This window comes from Oncorhynchus gorbuscha, linkage group LG02 (assembly GCF_021184085.1).
Source record: "Oncorhynchus gorbuscha isolate QuinsamMale2020 ecotype Even-year linkage group LG02, OgorEven_v1.0, whole genome shotgun sequence".
Classification (NCBI taxonomy): domain Eukaryota; kingdom Metazoa; phylum Chordata; class Actinopteri; order Salmoniformes; family Salmonidae; genus Oncorhynchus; species Oncorhynchus gorbuscha.
This window is the reverse complement of record NC_060174.1, coordinates 12,730,166-12,750,292: the sequence shown is the minus strand read 5'-3', so window position 1 is coordinate 12,750,292 and position 20,127 is coordinate 12,730,166. Positions and strand designations below refer to the sequence as shown.

At 44.9% G+C, this 20,127-nt stretch overlaps 1 protein-coding gene across 2 annotated transcripts in view; it reads right to left on the bottom strand.

The window, feature by feature from the left end:
- Positions 1-1,713: 1,713 nt before the first annotated feature.
- Positions 1,714-20,127, bottom strand: part of LOC123997218 (prolyl 3-hydroxylase 2-like) — a 108,362-nt gene continuing 89,948 nt past the window's right edge. Inside the window, exons 6-15 of one of the 2 annotated variants that reach the window (XM_046301383.1) lie at positions 17,710-18,015; positions 17,281-17,321; positions 16,653-16,744; positions 15,899-16,026; positions 9,426-9,521; positions 8,487-8,637; positions 7,625-7,742; positions 3,545-3,620; positions 3,281-3,421; positions 1,714-3,080 (exon numbers count right to left, since the gene is read on the bottom strand). In XM_046301383.1, coding sequence (XP_046157339.1) covers positions 2,979-3,080; positions 3,281-3,421; positions 3,545-3,620; positions 7,625-7,742; positions 8,487-8,637; positions 9,426-9,521; positions 15,899-16,026; positions 16,653-16,744; positions 17,281-17,321; positions 17,710-18,015 — 1,251 coding nt within the window. In that variant the 3' untranslated portion in view covers positions 1,714-2,978. The remainder of the gene's footprint in view (positions 3,081-3,280; positions 3,422-3,544; positions 3,621-7,624; positions 7,743-8,486; positions 8,638-9,425; positions 9,522-15,898; positions 16,027-16,652; positions 16,745-17,280; positions 17,322-17,709; positions 18,016-20,127) is intronic. The other variant, XM_046301389.1, reaches the window with a different exon arrangement.

Here is a 20,127-nt window from a genome sequence, read left to right as displayed (position 1 = left end):
TAGCAGCACACGGTGATATATTATTGATAGCAGCACACGGTGATATATGATTGATAGCAGCACACGGTGATATATTATTGATAGCAGCACACGGTGATATATTATCGATAGCAGCACACGGTACATGTATTTGTTTGATACCAGTTTCAACTGTTCTGCCTGCGGCTACGGAACCCTGACCTGTTCACTGTGAATACTATTATTTGACCATGCTGGTCATTTATGAACATTTTGGCCATGTTCTGTTATAATCTCCACCCGGCACAGCCAGAAGAGGACTGACCACACCTCAGAGCCTGGTTCCTCTCTAGTTTTTTTCCTAGGTTATGGCCTTTCTAGGAAGTTTTTCCTAGCCACCGTGCTTCTACACCTGCATTGCTTGCTGTTTGGGGTTTTAGGCTGGGTTTCTGTACAGCACTTTGATATATCAGCTGATGTAAGAAGGGCTATATAAATACATTTGATTTAATTTACTGTTACCATAATACCTTTAAGGGCTCGATTTAACTTCGGCGATACGGATTGAATCAAACCCTAAATTGTTTGTCAAGAGTGTTAAGTTTATTCTTACATTTATTAATTTATAGTAGTGACATAGATGACTATAAATGTTAGATTGAAAAAGAAACTCAACAATTTCAAAGATTTTACTGAGTTAGAGTTCATACAGTATTAGGAAATCAGTCAATTGAAATAAACTTATTAGGCCCTAATCTATAGATTTCACAACTCAGAATACAAATATGGATCTGTTGGTCACAGATACCTAAAAACAAAGTTGCGACTTGGATCAGAAAAACCCAGACTAGGACTGTATCTGGTGTAACCAACATTTGCCTCTTGCAGGGCAACACATCACCTTTGCATAGAGTTGATCAGCATGTTGATTGTGGCCTGTGAAATGTTGTCTCACGCCTCTTCAATGGCTGTGCCAAGTTGCTGGATATAGTCAGTAACTTTAACACGCTGTCGTACACGTTTATCCAGAGCATCCTAAACATGCTTTATGGCGGACATGTCTGGGAAGTATTCAGGCCTTGGAAGAACTGTGACATTTTCAGCTTCCAGGGACTGTGTACAGATGCTGCAGGATGAGCTTCCCTGAGACGGTTTCTGGCAGTTTGTGCAGAAATTCTTTGGTTGTGCAAACCCAGTTTCATCAGCTTTCCGGTTTGCGGGTCTCAGACCATCCTGCAGGTGAAGAAGACAGATGTGGGGGTCCTGGGCTGGTGTGGTTACATGTGGTCTGCTGTTGTGAGGCAGGTTGGAGGTACTGCCAAATTCTCTAAAACGATGGAGGCTGCATATGGTAGAGAAATTAACATAAAATTCTCTGACAACTCTGGTGGACATTCCTGCAGTTAGCATGCCAATTGCACGCTCCCCCAAAACATGAGGCATCTGTAGCATTGTGTTGTATGACAAAACTGCACATTTTAGTGTCTGTTTGTCCCCTGCACAAGGTGCACCTGTGTAATGACCATGTTGTTTAATCAGTTTAATGATTTACTGCTGTCATATTCATGTCTAGATTTTCAAATACATTTTTCCAAAACCACTTCTCTAAATGCTTGTTAACTGAATCTATTTGAATATATAATATATATATAATATAATATATATATATAATATCTGAATCTAATCTAAATGTGTTGACAAACTGTAAACAATGTACACATTCCCAAATAAAGGACAGGGTTGAAACTATTTTATGCAGTATAGTCTTTTTAATTTATAAGTACACATTACAACAAAATAGATGGATTCATATTTAAATATTAGTTAGACACAAGTGGCCATCCTCCCTATCAAAAGATAAGCTAAAACTCTACTCTATTAACTTAAAAATGATAAGTTACATTTAGTTAGCAGTTGTATCATTGAAATATCACAGTACACACAAGGCACATTCTTTCCATTGGACTATAACAGTGCATGTGCCTGCCTGTCTATTGTTACCCATGAAATGAGGACGTTTTGAAAGGACACTTGTTACGCCACCTTAAAATAATAATTCCTTTAAACAGGAATAAATGACATCTTTTATTAAAAAGGTTCTAATATCAAATTCCCGACAATTGCAATAGCAGCTGTCGATCTTTAAAACACACACCATTGTGTCAGCTAACTTGTAAACAGTTATCTTACTCTGTGTTCGATTACACTGAACGGAGGGATTAGCTCTGGTCCGAGGCGTTACTAAGGCTTGCTAACATTAGTAAGATGCACTAACGTCATGGACCAGAGCTAGAGAGGGATGACGTCTTTTTCACACTACAAACAGGAAGTGCACATAAAGTCGGGACAAATAAGATCAGACATTACTGTCCGTCACTGAAAAGGATTATAGCTCCCTGTTTGTAAAAATAATGCCCGACAGCTTTCTCTCAGTAAATGCATATTCAAGACAATAATTCAATGAATAAATAGATAAACATTTACTGTGTTCACACCGCCTGAAAGAAATATTGTTTTATGAGTGCATGTTTTAAACGTTATAAACCAAAGCATAAACAGACATTTTTATTTTATTTTTTCTAACAGAGAGAAACAATGTCAACTGGCTTTCTTCTCTTTGGCTGGTTCACAGTGCAGTAAAAACTGGACATATGTAGGACAGGGTGGTATTTAAACAACCTCGTATATGAATCACAAAGGGACCTGGAACTTTAAAGTTCATTACAAAGGGACCTGGAAGTGACCTGGAAGTTACCTGAAACTTTAAAGTGTGAGGTACAACGACTGGGTTTCAACCCAACAGAGAGAAAAACTAAGACCCAAATGGGAACTCAAGTACTGGCATTTACAGAAATAAAAATCACAACAACACTAAAGCCAAGACGACAACAAAACTAAGAACAACAACGATATAACCTTGCACATCAAACAGTACAAAAATAAAATTGTTCTGATCCAAACTTCATTAAATAAATAGACATAAAGATTTGGGGGATGCAGAGCTGGGTGTTGGTTGGCTACTACAGCTCATCTTTGGGGTTGATGTTGAGGCTCGTGTCCCACTTTGATTGGCTGCTTTGGTTGTCCAATGCCTGCACCACCTCATCAGCCTGTAGACGCTCCTGGAGGAGAGAAAAAATAGGAACAATGTATTATAATACAAACATCTTCCTAAATAAATACCAATAAACATCTTCCTAAACAAATACCAATAAACATACTCCTAAATAAAAAGCAATAATATACATAGCATGATGTACTATCCTCGATATGTGTCACTATGGAAGATATTATGATAGATGGGGTCCTCATGACAGTTTACCAGTTCTCTGAAGAGGGGGTCCAAGGTGAACCACAGGGCCACGGCACACCTCTGCCCCCTGGTGACGGCCCTCACCCCATGGGGGTTCTCCCCTCCGGACGAGAAGCCCACCATACGACCACACTTTGGCTTCACCTGAGCCTGGGGGAGGAGGAGGGGGAGATCACGGTCAGTACTGAAGTACAAAGGGTAAGACAGTAAGACTAATAAAAAAGTCAGGAAATACAGCCAACAAAAAGTGTCCCTTCTTGGGAGAGGACTCACTGTGACTGTTTTGGCATCCATTTCTGTGAAGATGAACTCCCCGCCCTCAAAGTCTCCATTCAGGTACAACAGAGCACTGAGAACACAATGAAAACTATTGGAAATGTATAATAGCCATGCTTATTGAACACCAGGTAATGGTATAGTATGGTGCCATTGGTAGCATGAGTAGATTTCAATGTATACTGAACAAAAAATATAAATGTTACATGGAAAGTGTTGGTCCCATGTTTCATGAGTTGAAATAAAAGATCCCAGAAATGTTGGATATAAGCACAAAAAGTTTATTTCTTTCAAATGTTGTGCACAAATATTTGTTTATATCCCTGTTAGTGAGCATTTCTCCTTTGCCAAGATAATCCATCCACCTGGCAGGTGAGGCATATCAAGAATCTGATTAAACAGCATGATCATTACACAGGTGCACCTTGTGCTAGGGACAATAAAAAGACCATCTAAAATGTGCAGTTTTGCCACACAACACAATGCAAAAAAAAAGAAGCTTATTTCTCAAAAATGTATGGCGTCATGTGGGTGAGCAGTTTGCTGATGTCAACATTGTGAACAGAGTGCCCCATGGTGGCGGTGGGGTTATGGTATGGGCAGGCATAAGCTACGGACAATGAACACAATTGCATTTTATTGATGGCAATTTGAATGCACAGAGATACCATGATGAGATCCTGAGGCCCATTGTCGTGTCATTCATCCGCCGCCACTACCTCATGTTTCAGCATGATAATGCACAGCCTCATGTCGCAAGGATCTGTACACAATTCTTGGAATCTGAAAATGTCAGGATTTGTCCAGGATTGTTCAGGTTTTGGTCACTAGATGCTCCCCTTGTGCTTTTTTGACTTTTGTTTTTCCCTCGTTCTAGTTATTAGTTGCACCTGTGCCTTGAATGTATTTAAACCCTTAGTGTTCCTCAGTTCTTTGCTCTGTGTTTGTATGTTAGCACCCAGCCATGCTGTGAACTTTTGTTTCTCAAGTTGGATTTTCTTGAGGTACTCTGGTTTTGTTCTTGTTTATTTCTGATTATTCTTTTGAGGTTTGTTTTTTTCCCTGCTGTTCTTCCCTCTTTGTGGATTTTCCTTGTGTCTTGGAGGATATACCTTTTTTTCTCTTGGAATTACTTTTGACGTTGTGGATTTATATTTTTGCCTGAAGATCTTTTCTTTTTTCTTTATTAAATCACCGTCTCAAGTCCTGCTGTGTCTGCCTCATCTTCTGGGTTCTGCCGACTATTAGTGGCTCAGTTTACCAAGTGACTGTTTCTCACACCGGAGACCAGAGTTCGTAAGCGGGTCCTGACAGAAACACAGAGCCAACAAAATGAACCCAGAGGCAGCCAGTACCCAGGACGTTTTTTCCATGCTGTCCCACCACGAGGGGACTGTCCAACGCCACAAAGCTGCTCTGGTTCAGCAAGAGGCCTTAATGGCTAGGCATTGTCAACTTCTGTCGGAGATGCTGACTTCCATAAAGCAGATATCTGATAGACTTTCCCCGGCAACCGCTCCTGCCCCAGTACATCAGATTCAAGTGCCCGTGGCAGTTAACCCCCTGGCTGAACCTCGTCTGCCGCCTCCCCAACGGTTCTCAGGTGATCCGAGTGCGTGTAAGGGGTTTTTCACCCAATGTTCTCTCTCCTTCGATCCGCAACCCTCATCATTTCCCACAGACTCTGGTCCCATATCTCGTTGGACTTTATTACTGGCCTTCCTCCGTCCCATGGTAATACTACTATCCTAGTCATAATCGACAGGTTTTCTAAGGCGGCCAGGTTCGTCCCCTTGACTAAGTTACTTTCTGCCAAGGAAACGGCTGAGTTGGTGATTAACCATGTGTTCCGAGTCTTCGGCATTCCTCAAGATATGGTTTCCGACAGAGGTCCCCAGTTCGCCTCAAGGTTTTGGAAGGCCTTCTGCCAACTCATAGGGACCACTGCCAGTCTATCTTCAGGGTACTACCCGGAGTTCAACGGCCAAACCGAGAGGATGAATCAAGAGCTGGAAACCACCCTCAGATGTATGGTCTCCAACAACCCGTCCACATGGTCGTCCTTCATTGTCTGGGCCGAGTATGCGCACAACACCTTGCGCTCCTCCTCCACTGGTATGTCTCTGCACGAGTGGCAGGTTGGCTATGCCCCTCCATTGTTCCTGTACCAGGAGGCAGAAGTCAGAGTGCCTTCAGCCTTGAGGTTCATCAGACGCTGTCGGCTTACGTGGAAGAAGACCCGTCTTAATCTTCTGCATTCCTCACAGCGGTACCAACGACAGGCCAACAGACATCGCCGTCCCGGGCCTACCCTGCGCATCGGCCAGAGAGTCTGGCTTTCAACTAAGAACTTACCGCTATGGGTGGAGTCTCGCAAGCTGTCCCAGAAGTACATCGGTCCCTATAAGGTTGCCAGGAGAGTGAATCCCGTTACTTATTGCCTGCACTTACACAGATCCCTTAAGATTAATCCCACATTTCTTTATTAAAACCTGTTGTTGTTCTCCCCTTATCCCGGCAGGCAGACCTCCACCCCGTGTCATCGGAGGCCAGTCTGCTTATACTGTCCATCGGATACTGGATTCCCGCCGGGTGCAGCGGTCCTGGCAGTATCTGGTGGACTGGGAAGGCTACGGTCCCGAGGAGCGCTCCTGGGTTCCTACCAAAGACATACTGGACCCTGACATCATTCGACAGTTCAGGGTCCTCCACTCTGAGAAGGCTGGTAGGAACGTCAGGAGCCGTTCCTAGGGGGGGGGATTCTGTCAGGATTTGGCCAGGATTGTTCAGGTTTTGGTCACTAGATGCCCCCATTGTGCTTTTTTGACCCTTTTTGTTTTTCCCTTGTTCTAGTTATTAGTTGCACCTGTGCCTAATTTCCCTTGAATGCATTTAAATCCCAAATGTTCCTCAGTTCTTTGCTCTGTGTTTGTATGTTAGCACCCAGCCATGCTGTGAACTTTTGTTTCTCAAGTTGGATTTTCTTGAGGTACTCTGGTTTTGTTCTTGTTTATTTCTGATTATTCTTTTGAGGTTTGTTTTTTTCCCCTGCTGTTCTTCCCTCTTTGTGGATTTTCCTTGTGTCTTGGAGGATATACCTTTTTTTTCTCTTGGAATTACTTTTGACGTTGTGGATTTATATTTTTGCCTGAAGATCTTTTCTTTTTTCTTTATTAAATCACCGTCTCAAGTCCTGCTGTGTCTGCCTCATCTTCTGGGTTCTGCCGACTATTAGTGGCTTAGTTTACTAATAGACTGTTTCTCACACCGGAGACCAGAGTTCGTAAGCGGGTCCTGACAGAAAATGTCCCAGTTCCTCCATGGCCTGCATACTCACCAGAAATGTCACACGTAGAGCATGTTTGGGATGCTCTGGATCAACGCATACAACAGCATTTTCAAGTTCGTGCCAATATCCAGCAACTTCACACAGCCATTGAAGAGGAGTGGGACAACATTCCGTAGGCCACAGTCAAAAGCCTGATGAAACCATACACAAAGGACATGTGTCGCACTGCATGAGGCAAATGGTGGTCTCTTCAGATACCGACTACTTTTCTCATCCAAGCAACTACCTTTTAAAAACAATTGTATTTGTGACCAACAGATATCTGTAGATTACCAAAGATTAGGGCCAAATGAATGTATTTCAATAGACTGATTTCCTCATATGAACTGTAACTCAGTAAAATCTGAAATTGTTGCATTTCAATTTTGGTTCAGTGTAGTTAGGAAGCAGTTTAGCCTTGGACCAGAGCTAAACTTCACCCCTAAAATGCATTATAAACTGGGTGGTTCGAGCCCTGAATGCTGATTGGCTGAAAGCCGTGGTATATCAGACATTATACCATGGGTATGACAAAACAGTTATTTTTACTGCTCTAATTACGATGGTAACCCATTTATAATAGCATTAAGGTACCTCAGGGTTTTTTGATATATGGTCAATATACCACAGCTAAGGGCTGTATCCAGGCACGAAGCAACGCGGTGTACCTAAGAACAGCCCTTAGACGTGGTATATTGGCCATATACCACACCCCCTCGGGCCTTATTGCTTAAGGTATAAGCCCTAACCTGTAGTCTCTGTAGGTGTAGGCTGGTGCTTCTTTCCAGCACTCGTTGGCCTCTGGGTCTAACAGACAGTTGTCAGCGTGGATGGGATGGCTCAAGTCATTTCTATGGTCCTGTTGCCCTGAACCAAACAGAGATCAACTTTATTAACACCAAACAGAACCAAACAGAGATCAACTTTATTAACACCAAACAGAGATCCAAACAGAGATCAACTTTATTAACACCAAACAGAGATCAACTTTATAAACCCCAAAACAGACTAAGTTTACTTAACCTACACAGAGGCAAACAAACCAAATTTGACTGAACCAACATGCTGAAATTCACATGATGTTCAAAGTTATATGACACTATAAGGAAAGTTTGATATGGGTCAAGTTCATTGCAGACGCATGCCAGATCCTACAACGCCTGGATTGGTATTTAACATATCAGCTATATGAAAGGATACAGCCATCTGATGATCGACAGCACCGTCAATGGCATGGAACGCAACCATTGATTGATGCAATGCCTACAAATCTAGGTCGGGCAGGAACTCAACAACAGATATATTGATACAATAATCAATGGGCATGTTTGAGAGCATCAATTCTGTGATGCATTGTGGGTAAGTTGTGACTGATCTGTAAATAATTAAATAAGTTATGTAATATAATAATATAATATATGCCATTTAGCAGACGCTTTTATCCAAAGCGACTTACAGTCATGTGTGCATACATTCTACATATGGGTGGTCCCGGGGATCGAACCCACTACCCTGGCGTTACAAGCGCCATGCTCTACCAACTGAGCTACAGAAGGTGATTTGTCGATCAATCATTTAACATATGCCTGCAATATCGAACATGTGGCTCACCTGTGATGGCGGTACGGCACACCAGGTGTGTGTAGGAGAAGTGAAGTGTTGAGTTGAGCAGGAAGTAAGACTCGATGATGCGCCTTGCCCTCTCGCTGACGTCATAAAACAGACGAGCGCTTTTCAGAGGGACACGGCCCTCATAGCCGTACTGAAGGTAAAAAAAACACAGTAACAACATTGTAGAAACAAAACACAGCAGAAGCACAGTAGAAACATGGTAAAACACAGTAGAAACATGGTAAAACACAGTAGAAACATGATAAAACAGTAGAAACATGATAAAACAGTAGAAACATGGTAAAACACAGTAGAAACATGGTAAAACACAGTAGAAACATGATAAAACAGTAGAAACATGGTAAAACACAGTAGAAACATGGTAAAACACAGTAGAAACATGGTAAAACACAGTAGAAACATGGTAAAACACAGTAGAAACATGATAAAACACAGTAGAAACATGGTAAAACACAGTAGAAACATGGTAAAACACAGTAGAAACATGGTAAAACACAGTAGAAACATGGTAAAACACAGTAGAAACATGGTAAAACACAGTAGAAACATGATAAAACAGTAGAAACATGGTAAAACACAGTAGAAACATGGTAAAACACAGTAGAAACATGATAAAACAGTAGAAACATGGTAAAACACAGTAGAATGTGGTAGAACACAGTAGAAACATGGTATAAACATTCACTTCAACATGTTGTCTGAGAAGCAACTGAAAATATTCTCTAGTTGCCCACTAAGGTACTGAAAGAGTGACTTTTGATAACGTCAAGAAAAGACTGTTACCGAGAGATTATTATATCAAAAGGGCAATACAAATGAAGTGTTAAGTGTCATTAAATGTAATCATTACTATCTGGTTTCAAACGGAGGCTCGTTTTATCTCCTCCAATGTATCTCTCTGTATAGAAGCTTGCTTACCTGCAGTGCTTTTAGCACAGTGGCTCCCTCAAACCTCTCGTTGGGTGTGTGAGGAGACATCTTCCCTCTGTATCCATCTCCTGCCATAGTGATAGTCTGTGGACCAAACACAGAGACGCATAAACCCCTGCACTCATGACAATGATAACGTGTCAATGACAATGTAAAATGTAAACATGTTAAAACACAAATCAAAGTTTATCGGTGGTGTACCCAGTTTAGCAGGTGTTATAGCGGGTGCAGCGACATGCTTATGTTACTAGCTCCTAACAATGCAATACAACATCAAACAAGTACACAAATAATACAACATTTAAAAAGGAAGAAATATTGAAATATAGGCACAAATACAATTAAAATAAATAGCACTGTAACAATAAATCCAAATGCTGTCAACTGTGCCTTTGGAAAGAATTCAGACCCCTTGAATTTTTCCACATTTTGATACGTTACAGCTTTATTTAAAAAATGTTCTATCCCCCCCATCAATGTACACACAATACCCCATAATGACTAAGCAAAAACAGGTTTTATCCCCCCCATCAATGTACACACAATACCCCATAATGACTAAGCAAAAACAGGTTTTATCCCCCCCATCAATGTACACACAATACCCCATAATGACTAAGCAAAAACAGGTTTTCCCCCCATCCCCCCCATCAATGTACACACAATACCCCATAATGACTAAGCAAAAACAGGTTTTATCCCCCCATCAATGTACACACAAAAACAGGTTTTACCCCATAATGACTAAGCAAAAACAGGTTTTATCCCCCCCATCAATGTACACACAATACCCCATAATGACTAAGCAAAAACAGGTTTTTGAATTTGACTAATTTATGTAAAATAAAAAAATAAATACAAAACTTAAATACCTCATTTACATACAGTTGAAGTCAGAAGTTTACATACACTTAGGTTGGAGTCATTAAAACTCGTTTTTCAACCACTCCACAAATGTCTTGTTAACAAACTATTGTTTTGGCAAGTTGGTTATGTGCATGACAAGTCATTATTACAACAATTGTTTACAGACTATTTCACTTATTCACTGTATCACAATTCCAGGTGGTCAGAAGTTGACATACACTAAGTTGACTGTGCCTTTAAACAGCTTGGAAAATTCCAGAAAACTATGTCATGGCTTTAGAAGCTTCTGATAGGCTAACGGACATAATTTGAGTCAATTGGAGGTGTACCTGTGGATGTATTTCAAGGCCTACCTTCAAACTCAGTGCCTCTTTGCTTGACATCATGGAAAAATCTAAAGAAAATCAGCCAAGACCTCAGAAAATAAAGTGTAGACCTCCACAAGTCTGGTTCATCCTTGGGAGCAATTTCCAAACGCTTGAAGGTACAACGTTCATCTGTACAAACAATAGTACGCAAGTATGAACACCATGGGACCATGCATCCGCCATACCACTCAGGAAGGAGAGGCGTTCTGTCTCCTAGAGATGAACGTACTTTGGTGCAAACAGTGCAAATCAATCTCAGAACAACAGCAAAGGACCCTGTGAAGATGCTGGAGGAAACAGGTACAAAAGGATCTATATCCACAGTAAAATGAGCAAGGAAGATGCCACTGCTCCAAAACCGCCATAAAAAAGCCAGACTACGGTTTGCAACTGCACATGGGTACAAAGATCATACTTTTTAGAGAAATGTCCTCTGGTCTGATGAAACAAAAATAGAACTGTTTGGCCATAATGACCATCGTTATGTTTGGAGGAAAAAGGGGGAGGCTTGCAAGCCGAAGACACCATCCCAACAATGAAGCACGGGGGTGGCAGCATCAGGTTGTGGGGGTGCTTTGCTGCAGGAGGGACTGGTGCACTTCACAAAATGGATGGCATCACGAGGTAGGAAAATTATGTGGATATATTGAAGCAACATCTCAAGACATCAGTCAGGAAGTTAAAGCTTAGTTGCAAATGGGTCTTCCAAATGGACAATGACCCCAAGCATACTTACAAAGTTGTGGCAAAATGGCTTCAGGACAACAAAGTCAAGGTTTTGGAGTGGCCATCACAAAACCACTCCAGGAGGCCTACACACCTGACTCGGTTTACACCAGCTCTGTCAGGAGGAATGGGCCAAAATTCACCCAACTTATTGTGGGAAGCTTGTGGAAGGCTACCCGAAACGTTTGACCCAAGTTTATTAATTTAAAGGCAATGCTACAAAATACTAATTGAGTGTATGTCAACTCTGACTTACTGGGAATGTGATGAAATCTTAAAAGGCTAAAATAAATAATTCTCTCTACTATTATTTTGACATTTCACATTCTTAAAATAAAGTGGTGATCCTAACTGACCTAAGACAGGGAATTTTTACTTGGATTAAATGTCAGGAATTGTGAAAAACTGAGTTGAAATGTATTTGGCTAAGGTGTATGTAAACTTCCGACTTCAACTGTAAGTATTCAGACTCTCTACTCAGTACTTTGTTGAAGCACTTTTGGCAGCGATTACAGCCTCAAGTCTTCTTGGGTATGACGCTATAAGCTTGGTACAAATTTATTTGGGGAGTTTCTCCTATTCTTCTCTGCAGATCCTCTCAAGCTCTGTCAGGTTGGATGGGGAGCGTTGCTGCACAGCTATTTTCCAGTCTCTCCAGAGATGTTTGATCGGGTTCTAGTCCGGACTCTCGCTGGGCCACTCCAGGACATTGAGAGACTTGCCCCAAATGCCAGGAAATGCTACCTGCCCGAATGCGTAGTGCCAACTGTTAAGTTTAGTGGAGGAGGAATAATGGTCTAGGGTTGTTTTTCGTTATTCGGGCTAGAACCCTTAGTTCCAGTGAAGGGAAATCTTAACACTACAGCATACATTTTAGACGATTCTGTGCTTGGCAACAGCTTGGGGAAGGCCCTTTCCTGTTTCAGCATGACAATGCACCGTGCACAAAGCGAGGTCTATACAGAAATGGTTTATCGAGCATGGAAGAACTTGACTGGCCTGCACAGAGCCCTGACCTCAACCCCCTCGGACACCTTTGGGATGAATTAGAACGCCAACTGCGAGACAGGCCTAATCGTCCAACATCAGTTGCCCGACCTCACTAATGCTCGTGGCTGAAGTCCCCGCAGCAATGTTCCAACATCTAGTGGAAAGCCTTCCCAGAAGAGTGGAGGCTGTTATAGCAGCAAAGGGTGGGACCAACTTCATATTAATGCCCATGATTTTGGAATGAGATGTTCGACGAGCAGGTGTCCACATACTTTGGTCATGTAGTGTATGTATGTGAATGGTGTGTATAGACAGTATGGACAATATGTGGATAGAAAAGGTGTATATATAGGATGAGCCTTGACTAGAATACAGTATGAAGTGGGTAAAATAGTATGTAAACATGATTAAAGTGACCAGTGTTTCTTGACTTTGTAAACAGGGCAGTAGTCTCTAAGGTGCAGGGAAGAGTACTGGGTGATAGCCAACATGATTAAAGTGACCAGTGTTTCTTGACTTTGTAAACAGGGCAGTAGTCTCTAAGGTGCAGGGAAGAGTACTGGGTGATAGCCAACATGATTAAAGTGACCAGTGTTTCTTGACTTTGTAAACAGGGCAGTAGTCTAAGGTGCAGGGAAGAGTACTGGGTGATAGCCAACATGATTAAAGTGACCAGTGTTTCTTGACTTTGTAAACAGGGCAGTAGTCTCTAAGGTGCAGGGAAGAGTACTGGGTGATAGCCGGCTAGCAACAGTAACTAAGGTTCAGGACAGGGTGCTGGGCGGTGGCCCGGCTTGATGATCTTCTTGGCCTTCCCGTGATAACGGGTGCTGTAGATGTCCTGGAGGGCAGGGAGTGTGCCCCCGGTGAGGCGTTGGGCTGACCGCACCACCATCTGTAGCCCTGTGGTTGCGGGCGGTGCAGTTGTCAGGCAGTGATACAGCCCGACAGAATGATCTCAATGGTGCATCTGTAGAAGTTCATGAGGGTCATAGGGGTCAAGTCAAATTTCTTCAGCCTCCTGAGGTTGAAGAGGCGCTGTTGCGCCTTCTCCACCATGCTGTCATTATGAAGGGACCATTTCAGGTCTTCAGTGATGTGTACGCAGAGGAACTTGAAGCTTTTAACCCTCTCCACTGTGACCTCGTCGATGTGGATGGGGGCGTGCTCTCTATGCTGCCTCCTGTAGTCCACGATCAACTCTGTTGTTTTGTTGACGTTGAGGTTATTTTCCTAACACCACTACACCAGGGCCCTAAGCTCCTCCCTGGAGGCTGTCTCGTTGACGTTATTTTCCTAACACCACTACACCAGGGCCCTAAGCTCCTCCCTGGAGGCTGTCTCGTTGAGGTTATTTTCCTAACACCACTACACCAGGGCCCTCACCTCCTCCCTAGAGGCTGTCTCGTTGAGGTTATTTTCCTAACACCACTACACCAGGGTCCTCCCCTCCTCCCTAGAGGCTGTCTCGTTGAGGTTATTTTCCTAACACCACTACACCAGGGCCCTCCCCTCCTCCCTAGAGGCTGTCTCGTTGAGGTTATTTTCCTAACACCACTACACCAGGGCCCTAAGCTCCTCCCTAGAGGCTGTCTCGTTGTTTTTTTGACGTTATTTTCCTAACACCACCACACCAGGGCCCTAAGCTCCTCCCTGGAGGTTATCTTGTTGTTCTTTGTAATCAAACCTACCACTGTTTCCATCAGCAATCTTGATGATTGAGTTGGAGCAGTGCGTGAACACGCAGTCGTGGGTGAACAGGGATTACAGGAGGAGCTGAGCACGCATCCCTGTAGGACCCCTGTCTTGAGGACCAGTGTAGTGGAGATGTTGTTGCCTACCTTCACCACGTGGGGTCGGCCTGTCAGGAAGTATAGGACCCAGTTGAACAGGGAGGGGTTAGACCTAAAGCCCTGAGCTTAGTGATGAGCTTGGTGTTGCTGTAGTCAATGAACAGCATTCTTACATAGGTATTTCTCTTGTCCAGGTGGGATAGGGCAGTGTGCAGTGCGATGGTGTCGTCTGTGGATCTGTTGGGGAGGTACGCAAATGGTAATGGGTCTAGGGTGTCAGGTAAGGTGGAGGTGATATGATCCTTAACCAGCCTCTCAAAGCACTTCATGATGACAGAAGTGAGTGCTACAGGGCAAAAGTCATTTAGTTCAGTTACCTTTGCTTTCTTGGTTACAGGAACAATGGTGGACATCTTGAAGCAAGCGGGGACCACAGACTGAGATAGAGAGAGATTGAATATGTCCGTAAACACTCCAGTCAGCTGGTCTGCACATGCTCTGAGGGCGGGGCTTTGGATGCCGTCTGGGCCAGCAGCCTAGCGACGGTTAACATGCCACAAAGATCGGGAGCCCACAGTCCTCGCGAGCGGCTGGAGCCCACAGTCCTCGCGAGCGGCTGGAGCCCACAGCCCTCGCGAGCGGCTGGAGCCCACAGCCCTCGCGCGGCTGGAGCCCACAGCCCTCGCGAGCGGCTGGAGCCCACAGCCCTCGCGAGCGGCTGGAGCCCACAGCCCTCGCGAGCGGCTGGAGCCCACAGCCCTCGCGAGCGGCTGGAGCCCACAGCCCTCGCGAGCGGCTGGAGCCCACAGCCCTCGCGAGCGGCTGGAGCCCACAGCCCTCGCGAGCGGCTGGAGCCCACAGCCCTCGCGAGCGGCTGGAGCCCACAGCCCTCGCGAGCGGCTGGAGCCCACAGCCCTCGCGGCGGCTGGAGCCCACAGCCCTCGCGAGCGGCTGGAGCCCACAGCCCTCGCGAGCGGCTGGAGCCCACAGCCCTCGCGAGCGGCTGGAGCCCACAGCCCTCGCGAGCGGCTGGAGCCCACAGCCCTCGCGAGCGGCTGGAGCCCACAGCCCTCGCGAGCTGCTGGAGCCCACAGCCCTCGCGAGCTGCTGGAGCCCACAGCCCTCGCGAGCGGCTGGAGCCCACAGTCCTCGCGAGCGGCACTGCGTTGTTTTCCTCGAAGAGAGTGAAGGTGTTCAACTTGTCCGGGAGCGAGGCGACAGTGTCCGCTTTCCCCTTATAGTCAGTAGTTGTATGGAGTCCCTGCCACGTGTTGTGTCTAAGCCATTGAACTGCTTCTCCACTTTGTCCCTGTACTGTCATTTTGCCTATTTGATTGCCGTATGGAGGGCATAGCTGGTCTGTTTGTACACATATTCCCAGTCATCTTGCCGTGGTTAAGCATTTCACTACACTATAAGCATTTCACTACACTCGCAATAACATCTGCTAACCATGTGTATGTGACCAATAAAATGAGATTCTTGGTTAAATGCGGTGGTTCGCGGTTTCAGTTTTGTGTGAATACTGCCATCTAGCAACTGTTTTTGGTTTGGATAAGTTGTAATCGACACAGTAGGAACAACATCCTCTATACACTTCCTGATGAACCCAGTCACCGTGTACACAGTGTATACGTCAATACTGTTCCCAGTGTAAATATGATAAAATACATCAAATCGACTGCAGTTAATACATGTTTAATATCAATGATCTTACATGAGCCAGGTTTTTGAGCTCGGCGCACTCCTCCACAGACATGACATCATCCAGGAGAACCCTCTGAGTTCCGTTCAGGGCCTGTGAGTTCTGGATCAGCTGCACACTGTCATACACCAGGGGTCCTCCTACAGAACACACGCAGAACACACGCAGAACACACGCAGACCAGCACAGAGGATCAGGAAACGTGTTAACCCCTCAATAGCGGTGGTTCCCAAACTGTGGCCCCCTACAAAAAAAGAACACCGTCCGGCTTTCAACTGACTCTTGCAATAGTACAATACAAAGGTTGCCATTTTGAAAGTGGGTAGTGAATAATCTGTTCCTCTTGTCATATCAGTCATTACAGACCTTAGAAAGCCATTTATAACTTGTCAGACATGTCCAGATCAACTAGCCCATGTCAGCAGAGTTTTTTAGCTAGGTTTTTAAGTCCATAGATTTTGTTGTAATGTTCTAGTCACTCAAATATCACATGAACACGCTGAGAAAATGAGCTTAAAAACGGCAAAATGTTCTCTGCACCCCATGTCAAAATGTGTAGAATTGCAGGAAATAATCTTTGAACCTGCTAAATGTTCTCTACGCCAACAAGAGGATGTTCCCCAACACTGGAAAGGGGGCTGGAGTTGACCAAATGGTAATATTTTCAGGCATTACCTTTTTGTCTTAGGTCTTTGTCAATTCTAACTGAATAATTCCATTACATTTGAGCAGTTGTGAAGAGAACAGAGTATGTAGTCAGTCGTACCTTCTCTGAGCTCCTGGGGCGGGGCCAGGGTGAAGTTCTTCTTCTCTGAGATGGGCACGTACTCCATCCATCCATCAGTACCAGAAGGGATCCTGCAGGGGGAATGGAAGAACAGAGTCAGTACATCAAGTTCATTTAAATAAGGCGGAGGCCATCAACACAGCTGAAATACACCGTTCTTTGCCTCTCGTCAAGCTCTTTTACATGGGAGTAATATAATAATAATAATAATAATAACTACGAGACTAGTGACATCGTATAGGCTGCCATACTAGAAGTATGCAGTAGATGTCAGTACAATCTTATACAAGACATAGTATTCCAGTTCAAAGTACCACATATTGAAGTATTCAGATAGATAGATAGATTCCTTACTTAACCTTTATTTAACCAGGCAAGTCAGTTAAGAACAAATTCTTATTCACAATGACGGCCCGCCATGGCCAAACCCGGACGACGCTGGGCCAATTGTGCGCCACCCTATAGGACGCCCAATCACGGCCTGATGTGATACAGCCTGGTTTTACTAATGGTCTATGTAAAACGCATATCTTTGTAAGCTATACAATTGAAAATATATATTATAACTATTGAACATTTCCAAGGGGATATTTCAGGACTTGCTCACCGGTTAGAATCCTCTCTGCCTCCTGTGCTGGTCCAATAATGCTACAAGTCAAAAAAACATTGACAGATCAGAAAATGTCCACAACATGGAAATGATGCAGCACACAGCACCAATGGTTATCCATCATGACCACCAGGTGGTGCTGTGTGCTGAGAGAGTAATGGTGTAACTACCAGGCACCTGTTACTGTGCTGCACACTATGAATCAAGTGTCTCAGAGTAGGAATGCTGATCTAGGATCTGGTCCTCCTCCATCCATGCTATCGTATTCATCTAAAACTGATCCTAAATCAGTGCTCCTACTCCGAGACGCTTCATACGGGCCCAAGCTCTGTCATTAGTCAAGAAAGCCATTCACAAGTTTTACAGACAGCCCAAAGAGTTCCAATAAGAAGCTACGTTGCCATTGGTCCTCAGCGTACTACTCACCCCCTCTGTAAGCTCCACGTGCACGTTGCCATTGGTCCTCAGCGTACTACTCACCCCCTCTGTAAGCTCCACGTGCACGTTGCCATTGGTCCTCAGCGTACTACTCACCCCCTCTGTAAGCTCCACGTGCACGTTGCCATTGGTCCTCAGCGTACTACTCACCCCCTCTGTAAGCTCCACGTGCACGTTGCCATTGGTCCTCAGCGTACTACTCACCCCCTCTGTAAGCTCCACGTGCACGTTGTCACTGCCGATCATCAGTAGCTCCAGCTCCTGCTCATGGCGCCGCAGGTACCACTCAGCCTTCTGGAGACACACTGGGCTGTTCATCTCCACAGGTACAATCCATTTTGACTTAGCACATCACCTAGCTACTGAATCTCGCTTGAAGCATAACATTTAGGAAGACCATGTCCCTAACCACTACACATCTGTAGTACTATAGCACTGTACGTACATCCCTACCCTAATACCTCTTCCTTTTCAGCTGCCAAGGATCCTACAGGCCTGACCCAGTGGGGGGTACCATCCTCTCCTCTCCTCAGTGATTAACCCAATGGCTGTGCTATATTGCCATCTCAGCATTTCACAGATGAGCTTTTTACTAGTTGGCAGGGCCTTAAAGGAGGGCTGCTGTGACCGGAGCGGCTGGAACGCAGCCTGACGCCTCTTAAGCATGGACCTGACCCAATAAAACACTACATTATAGTAGCTGGGAGTAGGAGAAGAGGAGAGGGAGAAAGAATGGGCGAAGATCTGCAATAGATGAAAAGGAGTGACGCTTTGTTATGAAACCCGAGCAGCCAGTAGCGTTTGTGGTTTCCAGAAAAATCCTATTTTCACCCGTAATGCAAACAGCTTCTAAATTGTTTCTGTGGGCATTGGGACATGATTTCCCCCTACTCCCTGTTGCTGAAAGGTCTATTTGGCAGGGAGGCAGACCACAGCTCTCTACTGCTCTATACTGAGTAAATGAGGTCCCTGAGTCCCCAGAGAGAGAGCGAGAGAGAGCGAGAGAGAGAGCGAGAGAGAGAGCGAGAGAGAGCGAGAGAGAGAGCGAGAGCGAGAGCGAGAGAGCGAGAGAGAGAGATGAAAGAGAAGAGAGAGAGAGAGAGAGCATGAAAGAGAAGAGAGAGCAGGAGAGAGAAGAGAGAGAGAAAGGAGAGAGCAGGAGAGAGAAAGAGAGCAGGAAAGAGGAGAGAAGAGAGAGAGAAAGGAGAGAGCAGGAGAGAGAAAGAGAGCAGGAAAGAGGAGAGAAGAGAGAGAGAGAAGGAGAGAGAGAGAGAAGAGAGAGAGAGCATGAAAGAGAGAGAGAGAGAGAGAGAGAGAGAGAGAGAGAGCATGAAAGAGAGAGAGAGAGAGAGAGAGCATGAAAGAGAAGAGAGAGCAGGAGAGAGAAGAGAGAGAGAAAGGAGAGAGCAGGAGAGAGAAAGAGAGCAGGAAAGAGGAGAGAAGAGAGAGAGAGAAGGAGAGAGAGAGAGAAGAGAGAGAGAGCATGAAAGAGAAGAGAGAGCAGGAGAGAGAAGAGAGAGAGAAAGGAGAGAGCAGGAGAGAGAAAGAGAGCAGGAAAGAGGAGAGAAGAGAGAGAGGAGAGAAGGAGAGAGAGAGAGAGAGGAGAGAAGGAGAGAGAGAGAGAGAGAGAGAGAGAGAGAGAGAGAGAGAGAGAGAGAGAGAGAGAGAGAGAGAGAGAGAGAGAGAGAGAGAGAGAGAGAGAGAGAGAGAGAGAGAGAGAGAGAGAGAGAGAGAGAGAGAGAGAGAGAGGAGAGAAGAGAGAGAGAGAGAGAGAGAGGAGAGAGAAGGAGAGAGAGAGAGAGAGAGGAGAGAAGGAGAGAGAGAGAGAGAGAGAGAGAGAGAGAGAGAGAGAGAGAGAGAGAGAGAGAGAGAAGGAGAGAGAGAGAGAGAGAGAGAGAGAAGGAGAGAGAGAGAGAGAGAGAGAAGGAGAGAGAGAGAGAGAGAGAGAAGGAGAGAGAGAGAGAGAGAGAGAGAGGAGAGAGAGAGAGAGAGGAGAGAAGGAGAGAGAGAGAGAGAGAGAGAGAGAGAGAGAGAGAGAGAGAGAAGAGAGAGAGAGAGAGAGAGAGAGAGAAGAGAGAGAGAGAGAAGGAGAGAGAGAGAGAGAGAGAGAGAGAGAGAGAGAGAGAGAGAGAGAGGAGAGAGAGAGAGAGAGAGAGAGAGAGAAGGAGAGAGAGAGAGAGAGAGAGAGAGAGAAGGAGAGAGAGAGAGAGAGAGAGGAGAGAAGGAGAGAGAGAGAGAGAGAGAGAGAGGAGAGAGAGAGAGAGAGAGAGAGGAGAGAAGGAGAGAGAGAGAGAGAGAGAGAGAAGGAGAGAGAGAGAGAGAGAGAGAGAGCGAGAGAAGGAGAGAGAGAGAGAGAGAGCGGAGAGAAGGAGAGAGAGCGGAGAGAGGGAGAGCGGAGAGAGGGAG